The following is a 12,527-nucleotide window of genomic DNA, read 5'->3' as shown; positions in this document are numbered from 1 at the left end:
AATAGTTCTTTCTCAAGTTGTAGTTGAGACTTCAATGAGCATGTGTCATGAGGGAGAGCCTACAAACATGATAGAGGATGAGAAGGTCTTTAGGAAGGTTTTCTTTGACATGACAGAGATGGTGAAGGTCCTTTATGAAGAGAGGAATACTAGACTTTAGGGTGAAAGCTAAGCCTCCCAGAGGAGAAGGTTCTTCGGGAGGAGGAGGTAATTGAAATGGAGGTAAACCTCCACCTTCTCCACCATCTTCTTCATCTTCTTATTCACATTCATATTTACCCTCTTCCACTAATACAACCCTTACTCATACTCATCAACATACCTCAAAATGGATTGGTAAAACACCCCTGTTAAAACTTGATGTTAAATTTGAATTGCCCATGTATAATGCTGAAGTGAATGCAAAGAAGATTGACATTTGGGTTCGTTAGTTGGGGGTCTATTATAGAATTAAAAACCTTCAAGAGGATGACATAAAGATTCATTTAGCTTCCTTGATGATGGATGGTGCAACACTATTATGGTGGGAATCGTGTGGGAATCAAAGACACAAAAAGGGATAAGAAAAACATGGTAAGATCTCAATTTCTTGGTTTGATTTTATTGTTGCAATTAAAAGACAATTCTACTCTCCAGAATATATGTGGAAATCTATCATGAATTGGCAAAATCTTAGACAAATTAGAGGTCAAAATGCGTAAGATTACACCCAAGAATTCAGAAAAAAAGAGGTCTCTAATGTTAGGTGTGGATTTGCGATCAAAAGACACGTTGCTGAAGTACATAGGGGGATTACACAATTACCTTAGGCATACTATCCTTATGTTTAATCTCAATAATCTAGATGAGGTTTGTGTGCAATCCACTCATCTTGAAGCAAGAGGGGAAAATAATCCAGAAGAGGGTAGTAAAAAGCCATTCAAGGGTAAAGAAAAAGAAAAGGGTTTGAAAGGAAAGAAAAATTCATCCATTGAAAAAGAAGGAGAGAAAACAATATGTAAACATTGTTCCAAAGAGGGTCAGAATGAAGCTCATTGTTGGAAGCTTCATCCCGAGATGAAACCAAAGAAATTCAACAACAAAGGAAAAGAAAAGACAACTTCAATCATTCAAGAGGATTTGGGATCTGATTCGAGCGATGAAACTAAAATTACAGCCATGGGTATAAAAGGAAAAGAATACATTTCTAGCACTGGTATATAAAATGATCACACTAGCACTTCAAATGAAGAAACAAGGATTGAATTAATTCATGTGAGGGTAATCTCAAAACATACAAAAATAGACACACTATTTGATGGTGGGTCTCAAGTCAACTTGATATTTAATGACTTATTCAAGAAACTTAATCTTGAAAATGTTTTACATCCCAAGCCATATCTATTGGGATGGGTATGCAACAACACAAACTTACAAGGTACAAGAAAATGTATTATTTGGTTTGCAATCACAACAAACTTCATTGGTGAAGTTGAATTAGATGTTGTAACATTTGATATTTCAGGAATTGTTTTGGGTAGTCCTTACCACTATGATAGAAAAACATTCTTCTATCGTCATGAAAACAAGTGCCACTTGTTCAAAGATGGTGTGGAGTATATTGTGAGAGCTCATCACAAGAAACTAAATCTTTCATTAGTTAATGCAGGGAAAATGAAAAGACTAGTGAATTCAAGCAAGAATATAGTGCTTCTTATGATCAAACCCAATGTTGATGTTGATTATGAAGTGTTTTATGGTTGTAATTCAAAATAAAAAATTGATTTGGTTGATGTATTTAACCATGATGATGAGGTGTTTAAGAAAGAAAAGGGATTTTCTCCCAAGAGGAGAATTCGACAGGAAATACCATTGCAACAAAAGTTTCTTCTTCCTAACATTGACATGCATTGGATGTCAAGAACAGAAAGTGAAGAAATAACAAAGAACATCCAAGGCTTTTTGAACAAAAGGATAATCCAACCATCTCCTTCACCATGTGGTGCACCTATTCTTTTGGTGCCCAAGACGAATGGAGAGAAATTCATTAAATGGGACTCAAGAAGTGGCTTTCATCAAAGTAGTGTTGTTGAAGGAGACATATGGAAGACGATATCCAAAAACAAGCAAGGTTGGTTTGAATGGCTTGTTATGTTTTTTGGTATTTTCCATGCTCTTTCTACTTTCATGCATATGAAGAAAGATGTATTGAAGCCATTTCTAGACATGATAGTCTACTTGGATGACATTTTCATTTTCAGAAACTTTCATTATGAACATGTCATGTGTGAGAAAAAACTACTTGATGTCATATGTCGAGAACATTTTTCATTGAAGATGTCAAAGTATGAATTGGGTAATACTTCTTTGATGTAATTGGGCCATAATTTTGGAGAAGGTGAGATGAAGTTATACCTCTCCAAGATTGATGCCATTATGGGTTGGTCAACGCTCAAGATAGTCATTTGGATAAGAGGTTTTTTGGGAACAACCCAATGTTGGATGAAATTTTTTGTTAATTTTTCTTCTAATGTAGCTCCTTTGCATTCATTGACAGTTGTGGAAAAGTTCTTCCAATGGGGAGGCAAACAACAAGAGACATTTGATTCCTTAAGACAAAATATCAGTTTAGCCTTTATACTTGCTCTTCTATACTTGAAAAAGTCATTTGAGTTTTAGGCTGATGTATGTGACTATGTCATGGCCACAATCCTTATGCATCATGGTAAGCCCATTTCATTTCATTAAGAAATTTTCAATAGTATAATGGTTAATTTGCAGCAACAAAGACACTTTCATTGGATGGGTTTTCTTATACTATTCCACTTAGTCAAAAGGAATAAGAAAGGTATAAGCGACAAGTTTTTTGAGTCAAGGGAATCAATTAGAGGAATTTTTTTACTAGTTACATCATAATGTGTTGTATCATCTTCGTAAGAAGGATGTTGCTATTAATGGTAACATGGACAAGTCAAGGAGTTAATTGAACGACTCCAAATGGTACATCAAACAGTGCAAGATCAGTTTGAAAAGAGAAAAGATAAGTACAAAGCAAGGCACAACAAGGATTGTGTAGATCACAAGTTCCAAGTCGGTAATAAATGGATCGGATTGGAAAGGTGACAGAACTGTACCCTCACTTGGTAGACAACTAAAAGTGATATTTTGGTGTCCAAAAGGCTTTTAGTGGGAAGGAATGATCATGTGCTCAAAATTTAGCTCAAAATTAAAAGTTGTCGAAATGGTGTGGAACCTGGAAGACCGTATAGTGCTCATCATCCTAAATCTGGTGCAACTCGGACACCATATGCTCCCAGAATCATGCTCTATTCACTTTCCAAAATAGGAAATTTTTTGCAAAAATTTGACTGCCCAGTCAGCAGTCTGTAATATTGACATGGTGCTGATTAGGCAGGTCTATATGGTAGGTTGACCGGTCATTATACTTCGGCAAGTCACATTGTTCCAAGTGGAACATTATTATTGGATGCAATATGGAAATTTGTGATTGGGTGGTTGGTGGCCAACCATAATTTTACACGTGGCCCAACTAGAGCCTACCACATGGAAGCCCATGGGCCACCAAAATATTGGGTCGAAGTCGGGGCAGCAGTAGCGGGGGTTGAACCCGTGACCCCACAAAACAAGTCCAAAACCTCCACCAATACGCCATAACATTACTTCTTAACCATATAGAACTCGACACATATTTAAAATATATGTACATGCCATTTCAAGAGAACGGTCAGCCCACAGGGGTTGGCATTTGTACACGCCACAGCATGAGACCATCAAGGAAGGGTGATTCAGGAGCATGAGTCTTGAAGATAAAAGGCTTCAAATTTATTCCAAAAAAAAAAAAAATTACAAGCAAAGGAGTGGGATCCTTTAGCTGTCAATTTACAAGTTTTCTAGATAGGATTTGAGCTAGGATTTAGGGATTGAGTGATTTTATAATTAATTCAAGTTGTTTAGATTCAGTTGAGATTCTCGAGGAGAATATCAACCAAATTAGGTATTGTCTAAGATTATACAGATTCAATCCATTGACTAAGGATCTGATTGTTAGAATGAAATTGTATTTATGTAAGTTCTGAATGATTATAAAGGGATTTTGACTGATTTTGGCTGATTTGGCCATATAAGATTAAGTTGAAGAAAATGAATCTTTGTGTGTGTAACGCGTATAATTGATCAATTCCGGACGTTGCATTCCTTCGAATAGTATCTCTATGTATTATTGAATTTCAGTTTGGCCTGAAAATTTAGAGTTCTGAATGATCTAGTGTGGTCACATTTAATTCCTCTTTCGCCATGTGTTAAGTTAGATTGAATGTGTTTCGAAGCACAGAGCTTTAATTAACTAAGTTTAAAATTACAAAGAGTAGAACTCAACCTAGCAGAAGCGCTAAAATTATAGCGGAACAGAGGGAAGTCTGACAAATCGTGGTAAACCCGGAAGAAGAGCGAGAGTTGTCTGATCTACAGATATAATATAACTAATGATCATCGCGTGCCAATAAGCTCGTGCGTTAGTCAAAGAAGAAAAGCGGTTTTATCAAAGAAGTTGTTTATCGAGTGAAGAAAAAGCGATAAGCGATCCTTTGGGATTCTAAGCAATTCCATTAATGAACTGACACGTAGCACTTGGGTGGAGAGGGAAAACCACTTTATCAGGTGGGTAAAAATCGCGCAAGATCTTCATCCAATATCACGGTTAACTGTTGGATCAAGTGTGCTTTGATCGAGTGGCTGTAAGCTCGAGGTCTAGGGTTTAGCACTTCAAACCTGCATGCTCAGAACTAGTTCTGGAAGCACAGAGAGACAGGATAGAGGATCTACTCAACAAAGGTCGAGGACTGACTCGACAAATGGTAAACGGGGGGTCCATTGGGACCCCATCCTTAAAGAAAGTTATAATGCAGAAACAAGCGCATGAAGGATTTAAAATCACTGGCTATGGAGAGCGTAAGGAAAATAGCGGAACTAGCAAAGAAAGGAAACAGAAGTTGCAAAAAGAAACAAGAAGCAACCCAAAAATGAAAGAAAAAGTAAGTAATGGAAAGGAGAATAGCGACAAAAGGGAAGATGCAGACCAAAGAGACACAACACCAATAAATATCCAAACAGAGGAAGAAGGGGAACATGAGGCAGAGAAGCAATCTCGAGATGAAGAGGAGAAAGAAACAGCTCTAAACCCCAGCTCCAACAAAGCAACACAAGGAGCATGCAAACCAAAAAAAATAGAAACCGTCAGAGTGGTTTTCTCAGATCCGGATATTCAGGCCTATAGAGAACATATGTCGGAACATGCAATAATATGCAAGTTCATGGGACTGTGGCCAACGGAACGAGTGCTCTGTCAATGGATCAAGAAAAATTGGAAACCTAAAGGTGATGTTAAACTACACCTAGGGGCAAAAGGTTTTTTTACTGTTGTTTTTATGAACTTAGAGGACAAGGACAGGGTTTTTGATGGAGGTCCTTACTTCTTTGCATCAGCGGGACTCTATATGAGACCCTGGAAAACCAACTTTGTGCCAGAAAAAGAAACCTTTACACAGGTTCCTGTGTGGATCCGTTTATTCTCCCTTCCAATAGACTATTGGGGATTAGCGACACTTAAGAAAATAGGAGACCATCTAGGAACCTTCATCAAAGCTTCAGAAGCAACGATGCAACGAAGATACACTTCCTGTGCAAGAATCTGTGTGGAGATGGATGTCTCAGGAGCTCTGCATGAAGGCTTATGGCTGGAGTTTAGAGATGAGGACTATTTTCAAGCCATCGGTTATGAGAAAATCCCCTTCCGATGTAGAAGGTGTCATGAACATGGAAACCTTGTCAGAGAATGCCCTTTAAACAGAAAAAGGGAAGAACACAAACTAGAGCAAGCAACAAAGAGAAAAGAAGCCTTTAGAAAGCCAAAAGCAAGACAAAGAGCTAACAGGAAAATAATGAACAGAGCAGGGGTAGAACCAGGCATTACCAACAACACCTTTACCATTCTGGAAACCGATACAGATTCCGAAGGAACAAATAGGGAAAAGAAACTTAATGAAGAGCCAAAAGACAAGCAAGGCCATAAAACAAAGGACAGGGAGGAAAATCTAATCAGAACAGAAGTCCAAATGCAAGAGCTAGAAGATGAACGCGATGAAGATACTGACATGCTAACCAGCGATGGTGGTAGTCAGGAGATGGAGCTCAATGAAGTTCTAGAGAAGGAAGGGGTGAACCTACCAGACATGGAAGAAAATTGGAGAATTGAAGGACTAGAAAATATTACAGAAGAAGAAATAAGGAAGATCAGTGATCTATTCATCGCAAGACAAAAGGCAGAATTAGACAGGAAAAACAAGAGATTAGGTATAGCAAAAGGCACAGGAAATCATTCAATAAGAATTTCTCTCAATCCAATAGGTCTGAAGCAAAGAAAGAAAAGAGGCCAAAGAACAAATGGGGAGGTATTGCAAGATTTGGGGATTTTAATGTTAAATTCAGGCAAAATGAAGGCTCTAAATGCCTTCCCGTCTTACCAATAATATATCTAGTTATAAATGAAAATCATTTCATGGAATGCAAGAGGGCTCAATAGCCAAGCGAAACAAAGACTTCTTAAGAGGAAGTTCCAAAAAGAAAAGTCAGATATTATGTTCATACAGGAAACCAAATGTGCCATTAATCAAATGGTGAACATCAGCAAAAGGCTAGGTAAACCTATAGAATTTATAGATGTAGCCAGTCAGGGATGGGAAGGAGGCATAGTTACTCTTTGGGACACCAGAGTGGTAGGTATCCTCTCAATGGAAGCTACAAGATCGTTCGTAGCCACGAAAGTTCAAATGATAGGTAATTCTGAAATTACTTATGCATAAATGTTTATGGACCGCAAATGTTAGAAGATAAATTTTCTTTTCTTAGTTCTCTCATGAGTTTAAAGCTTAGACATCCCACCTCGAAGATAATCATGGGCGGAGATTTTAATATGATAACCTCTCTCCTGGAGAAGAAAGGAGGAATCAGAAGGCTCAATAAGGATGCAGAACTCTTTGCTGAATTCATTGATTCTTCCAAACTAGTAGACATCCTACCCAAAAATGGATCCTTCACTTGGAACAATAGGAGAGGAGGAGAGAAGCTGATTGCCTCTCGTTTGGACAGATTTCTTATCTTTGAAAGCATTTTACTTGAAGGAATAACAATGGATTCTGACATTCTTCCCAGTGGAGGATCATATCATTGGCCAATCTCTTTGGAGGCAACCTTCCTAGGGACCCCTAAAAACAAGCCCTTTAGATTCGAAAAGTTTTGGTTGAGTCACCCCAATTTTGTTCAATTGTTGGAGAAATGGTGGTGTGAACCATTGGAAATCAGAGGAACCAGAATTTTTAAGCTCCAAAGCAAATTAAAACACATCAAAAAAAGAATTAAAGAATGGAATGCAACTGAATTTGGGAACATCTTCCAAGAAAAATCCATCATAGAGAGGAAGTTAAATCAAATTCATAAGGAATGGGCTTCAGGGAACAGTAGTGAAGACTCAAGGGAACAAGAGAAAGAATTGATGCAACAATGGCAACTCTGTTGTCAACAGGAAGAAACACTTTGGAGACAAAAGTCAAGGATCTAGTGGCTAAAGGAAGGAGAACAGAACACCAAGTTTTCCCATAGATCCACGCTGGACTACAGGGGTGCAAATAAAATTCTTTGGCTCAATAATGAAGCAGGGGAAACTCTTCAAAATCACAAGGAAATATCAACTTTTCTTACTAGGAACTTTAATCATATAACTCAGGAAACGCAGGAAGAAAGAACAGAGGCCATAGAGGAACTAACCCAAGCTATACCCCACATCATAACTAATGAGAAAAACTCAGCTCTGTTAAGAGCTGTCTCGATGGAGGAAGTGGAAGAAGCTGTCAAGAGTATGCCGAATGATAAGGCACCTGGGCCTGACGGTTTTACAATAAATTTCTACAAAGCCTGCTGGCCTACTATTAAAACAGAGGTTTGGGAAGTTGTAGAAGATTCTAGACGCTCCTGTTCCATTCTCAAATCGCTGAACTCCACCTTCCTTGGTCTAATTCCCAAGGAAGAAGAGGCCAACTCTCCAGAAAAATTTAGACCTATAGCTTTATGTAATGTGATATATAAAATCATATCTAAAGTTATAGCCAACAGAATTAAGCCAATTCTTCTTGACTTAATTTCGGAAGAGCAGTCAAGCTACGTGGAGGGCAGACAAATTTTGGACAACATCCTTTTATCTCAGGAGATGGTTCATACCCTTCAGACAAGGAAATTAGGAGGTATGCTAATGCAACTAGATCTCTCCAAAGCTTTCGACAAGGTCAACTGGAATTATCTGGAAGCCATTCTAAATGCTTTTGGCTTTGACAAACAATGGAACAAATGGATCCTAGCTCTGATTAAATCCACCAAATTTTCTATCTTGGTCAATGGCTCCCCCTCGGAACCTTTCTCCCCCTCCCAAGGCATCAGACAAGGAGACCCTCTCTCCCCATTCCTTTTTGTGATCCTTATGGAAGGGCTCAGCAGACTCAATCACAAAGAAAGAGATGAAGGAAAAATCAAAGGATTACATCCACTTCACTCCATACCTGCAACAACGAACCAGGAGTTTGTAGATGACACAATGCTGCATGGCACTCCAACTGTGAAAGAAGCCATGGCTTTCAAGAACATTCTAGACCTCTTCAGCAAAGCTCCAGGTATGGAGATTAATCATGCTAAATATACTATTTTCTTCTTTAATACACATCTAGCCATTCAGAAGCATCTATCTAATATTCTAGGCTTTCAAAGGGGTAGTCTACCCTCTAAGTATCTGGGAGCCCCGCTTACGACTAAACCTTGGCAAAAAATTCATTGGGAAAAAATCTTGGTGAAAATGGAGAAAATATGTAAACATTGGACTCATAGGGCTCTTAATTTTGCTGGAAGATTGGTCCTCACTAAAGCAATACAGCAAGCCATTTTGCAGTATCTGCTTTCCATCATGCCGACTCCTAGTGGAGTCTTCCAGAAAATTAGAGCTATACAAAGATCATTTATGTGGAGTGGCAATGCTGAGAAAAAGAAATGGGCACTTGTGGCCTGGAACAAACTATGCAAATCGAAAGCAGCAGGGGGCTTAAATCTAGTGGATCCCTACACCATCAACATGACATGTGGAGCCAAGTTGTGGTGGCGTTGGTTGAAGGAACCCAATCTGCCATGGGCCAGACACTGGAAGGAGAAATATACTCCCGACTGCAACGAACAGGACTTAATAAGGTTACAGGAAGTGCCTGAGGGTTCTCCAATATGGAATTTAGCAAGAAGGAATTGTAACTTAGTTCACGATCATAGTTTCTGGGAAATCCGCAATGGGGAAACCACCCTTTTTGGGAAGATGCTTGGAAGCAACTCCCAAGGTTGGAAAAACCAGAGCTCGAAGATTTTAAAAGAGAATGCCAGAACAGGGGAAGGTATTTTGTCCACCATTATTGGAGCCACAGCAGCAGCGACCAGGAATGGAGAGATTGGTTAATCCATGATACAGAAAACTCAATTGAGGAAAACAATAATATAAGTGATATGCTAAGCCATCTAAACAAAAGAAAAATCAGAAAGGCCACAGAAAGTGACAAGCTAAGGTGGGGCATGAAAGGAAGTGGTAATTTCACACTCAAAGAGGCGAGAGAGCAACTAGAGCATTCAGAGCAAGTGGAGGTAATGCAATGGAGCGACAAGGTCTGGGATCCCATGTTTTGGCCTAAAATAAAAACCTTTCTCTGGCTCCTCATCCGGAGAAAAACTCTTACCTGGGAGAATCTGCGCAAAAAAGGATTTAAGAGCCCTTCTAAATGCCCTCTGTGCAATCTAGCTGAAGAAACTATGAACCATCTATTCAAAACCCATGAATGGGTTGATCACCTTTGGAGATGGATGGAAACTATAATGCAACAAACTAACAGGGATAGGGACTCCATTCAAAACACTATTATGAATTGGCCAAGCGAGTATTCAAACAATTTAAGAATCAACAGTATATGGCAAGTCTTGCCAAGCTTCATAACTTGGACCATATGGAAAGAAAGAAATAGAAGAATTTTTCAGAATGAGCACAGAAATATAGAGCACTCACAAGTTACCTTAACCCAAAATATTCGACAATTAATCTTGGTAAAGTGCAGAGCCGATCCTGATAACCAAGCTTCGACCAAGGACCAGTGAGTTTTGAATGCCTTCATTTGGACAATGGACGAAACATGGGAACCACAGATTGCCAGCAAAAACCAAGCACTGTGCCAAGCGGCTGGAGTCGTCTGCCTGAAGGGTTCCTAAAGCTAAACTTCGATGGTGCCTCGAGAGGCAATCCTGGCTTGGAAGGCATTGGAGGAATCATCCGGAATCATAAAGGGGAAATTATTCACATTTACTGTAAAGCCCTAGGGGAAGGAACCAATAATGAAATGGAATTTGCAGCCATGGAAAGAGGACTAAGGATTCTCAGAATGAACCAAACAGGCAACGCAGTGGTTGAAGGCGATTCAAAGGTGGCCATAACAACGGCCAGGAAAATCTATAGAATGCCAGCAAGTAAGGTTACCAGACATTGGCGACTGGCCAAGGTTACAGACAATATTGCCAAACTGTTAGGAGAAATGAAAGGCCTCATCTTTCAGGTGGTAAGGAAAAATGCTAATTCGGTTGCTAACCACCTGGTGAATCATGGGATTGAACACCCTAACACAATGTGGGACAGCTGTTGGCAGGATATTGACAACCCAGAGTTAAGAGGAACATGCATGCAGCTCTCCAGGTTAGATCTGGTGATGGCAGAGGAGTCCGATTGGAGGGTCGAATAATTCAGCGTCATAATTGATTAGACATGCTGACTTGGCAGGCTCCATTAAATCCCCGCAGGGCTTGAAGGACAAGTGAGATAAGGGCAACTATGACAGAAGCAGGTGACAAAGGTTTTTGCAGTTTTCATGATCTGTGATGGTATGAGCCACCGAAATACGATCAGGAAGGGGGACACTTGGCAAGATATGGAGCAGGCAGGGAGCGATGACCGTAAGGGGGTGCAATTATACCATAACCCAACCAACATACCATCATGCAGCAATTATGATGATATGACGTGCAAGTGGCACAGAGAAAAGTGACCATACACCGGTAATTTCCCCAGAATTCGATATTTAACCACTATCAGAGGCAATGGGAAAAGAATTGTTTTATCGTGTAGCAAGACAAAACCTCTTCACTCTGCAGATAGAGCTCAGGAAAACGCTAGGAGAGTAAGCAATACAATGGAAGGGGAGGTCAGCCGCAATGAGTCTGCCAACAAAGACCTTCAGCAAGCGAGAGAGATGTATGAAACGCGGACCTCACAAAGGAATAATCGCAAGATTATCGACTTGGAAGCCATGGTCCAGGAAGAGGAGAACAAGCTTTCAGACCAGCAAATTGTAAAAGATGTGGACTGGATCCTGGACCCTGGAACAGTCAGCACTCGCGCTACTCAATTCGTCAGAACCCAAGCTGAGAGCTGGCGCATGAAGACCCTTTTTGCAAAAGCTCTGGGTATTCAGGGAGAATATGCAGAGCAGTTGTGAAAGCTTCAGAATTTCACAGAAACTATGAGGCATGGTCATATGGCGGTCGTTGAGAGTATTGAATTCAAGCTGAGTGCAATGGAGCAACAGGTCGACACTATCGACAAGAAACTCACGGTTCTGATTAAACTCTTAAGACATGTCATTGGCCAAGACAGCAAGCCTTCAGATATGCAGAAGGGAGATCCGACTGGAGATCAGTAGGGCAATCCTCCCAAGCCAGGACAGGTCAACATGTCAAGGTCTGAACCGGTCCCGGAGACGTTTAAACATATCTGATTATGTAGTCTCTCAGACTCCACATCCTCGGCGGTCAGTCTCTTTATTTTCGCGGCTTGCTATCCTCGCTTCCTTCCTCTTTGTGGGTTGATATGTTTACTATCTAGGTAGCCTGTCTAGTGTCTTCTCTGACAGGTCTTCTTCTGTTTATGTCCTTCTGTTAGTTCTGGTTCTCTGCCGCCCTGTGAGGTGTGCTGGTTTTTAGTTTTAAGTTACTCTATCTACTCTTTTTGGTCTCCTGAAGTTAGGCCTGCTGTTAAGCGGCCCGTAATCTGCAGATGCAGAAGTTTTGTACTATATTTTCTATTTGTTAATATCAAACGCTGATTAGTTTCGTTGATCGGGTGAACCATCAACTGTCGGATTGAAGGGTAAGGTCAACGACGAAGAATGAATGCAATAATATTTGTGAGAAAGCGGACACGATAGGGAAATAAACCAAAGTTTGAATTCCTTTTGATTCTGTGGCAAATGAAAGGGTTATCATATTGTAGTAAAATTAAGTAGTTCAGCTAATTTAGCAGAATAGCCAAGTTTGGAGGTAGATGACTGATACTCAAAAGGAAATCCAAGAAGAATTTATGCCTAAACGTGTAGAAATCGTTTATGGATTTGAACGATTGTCCATTACACCTGCAC

At 39.9% G+C, this 12,527-nt stretch overlaps 1 protein-coding gene across 1 annotated transcript; it reads left to right on the top strand.

Annotated features, from left to right (window-relative positions):
• Positions 1-10,256: 10,256 nt before the first annotated feature.
• LOC149147676 (uncharacterized) lies at positions 10,257-10,856 on the top strand. Its single transcript, XM_089441919.1, has one exon. It carries the CDS (start codon positions 10,257-10,259, stop codon positions 10,854-10,856), a length of 600 nt encoding a protein of 199 aa, XP_089298045.1.
• Positions 10,857-12,527: the final 1,671 nt, after the last annotated feature.

The sequence above is a fragment of the Pinus tabuliformis genome, chromosome 9 (genome assembly GCF_031772625.1).
Source record: "Pinus tabuliformis cultivar Carrire ecotype Pingquan chromosome 9, CPIR1, whole genome shotgun sequence".
Taxonomy (NCBI): domain Eukaryota; kingdom Viridiplantae; phylum Streptophyta; class Pinopsida; order Pinales; family Pinaceae; genus Pinus; species Pinus tabuliformis.
Note: the sequence above shows the minus strand (reverse complement) of the source record. Positions and strands in the feature narration are given on the sequence as shown.

Excerpts from the sequence above, each read along its gene's own strand:
- LOC149147676 (XM_089441919.1), top strand. The coding sequence starts at position 10,257 with ATGGGAACCACAGATTGCCAGCAAAAACCAAGCACTGTGCCAAGCGGC.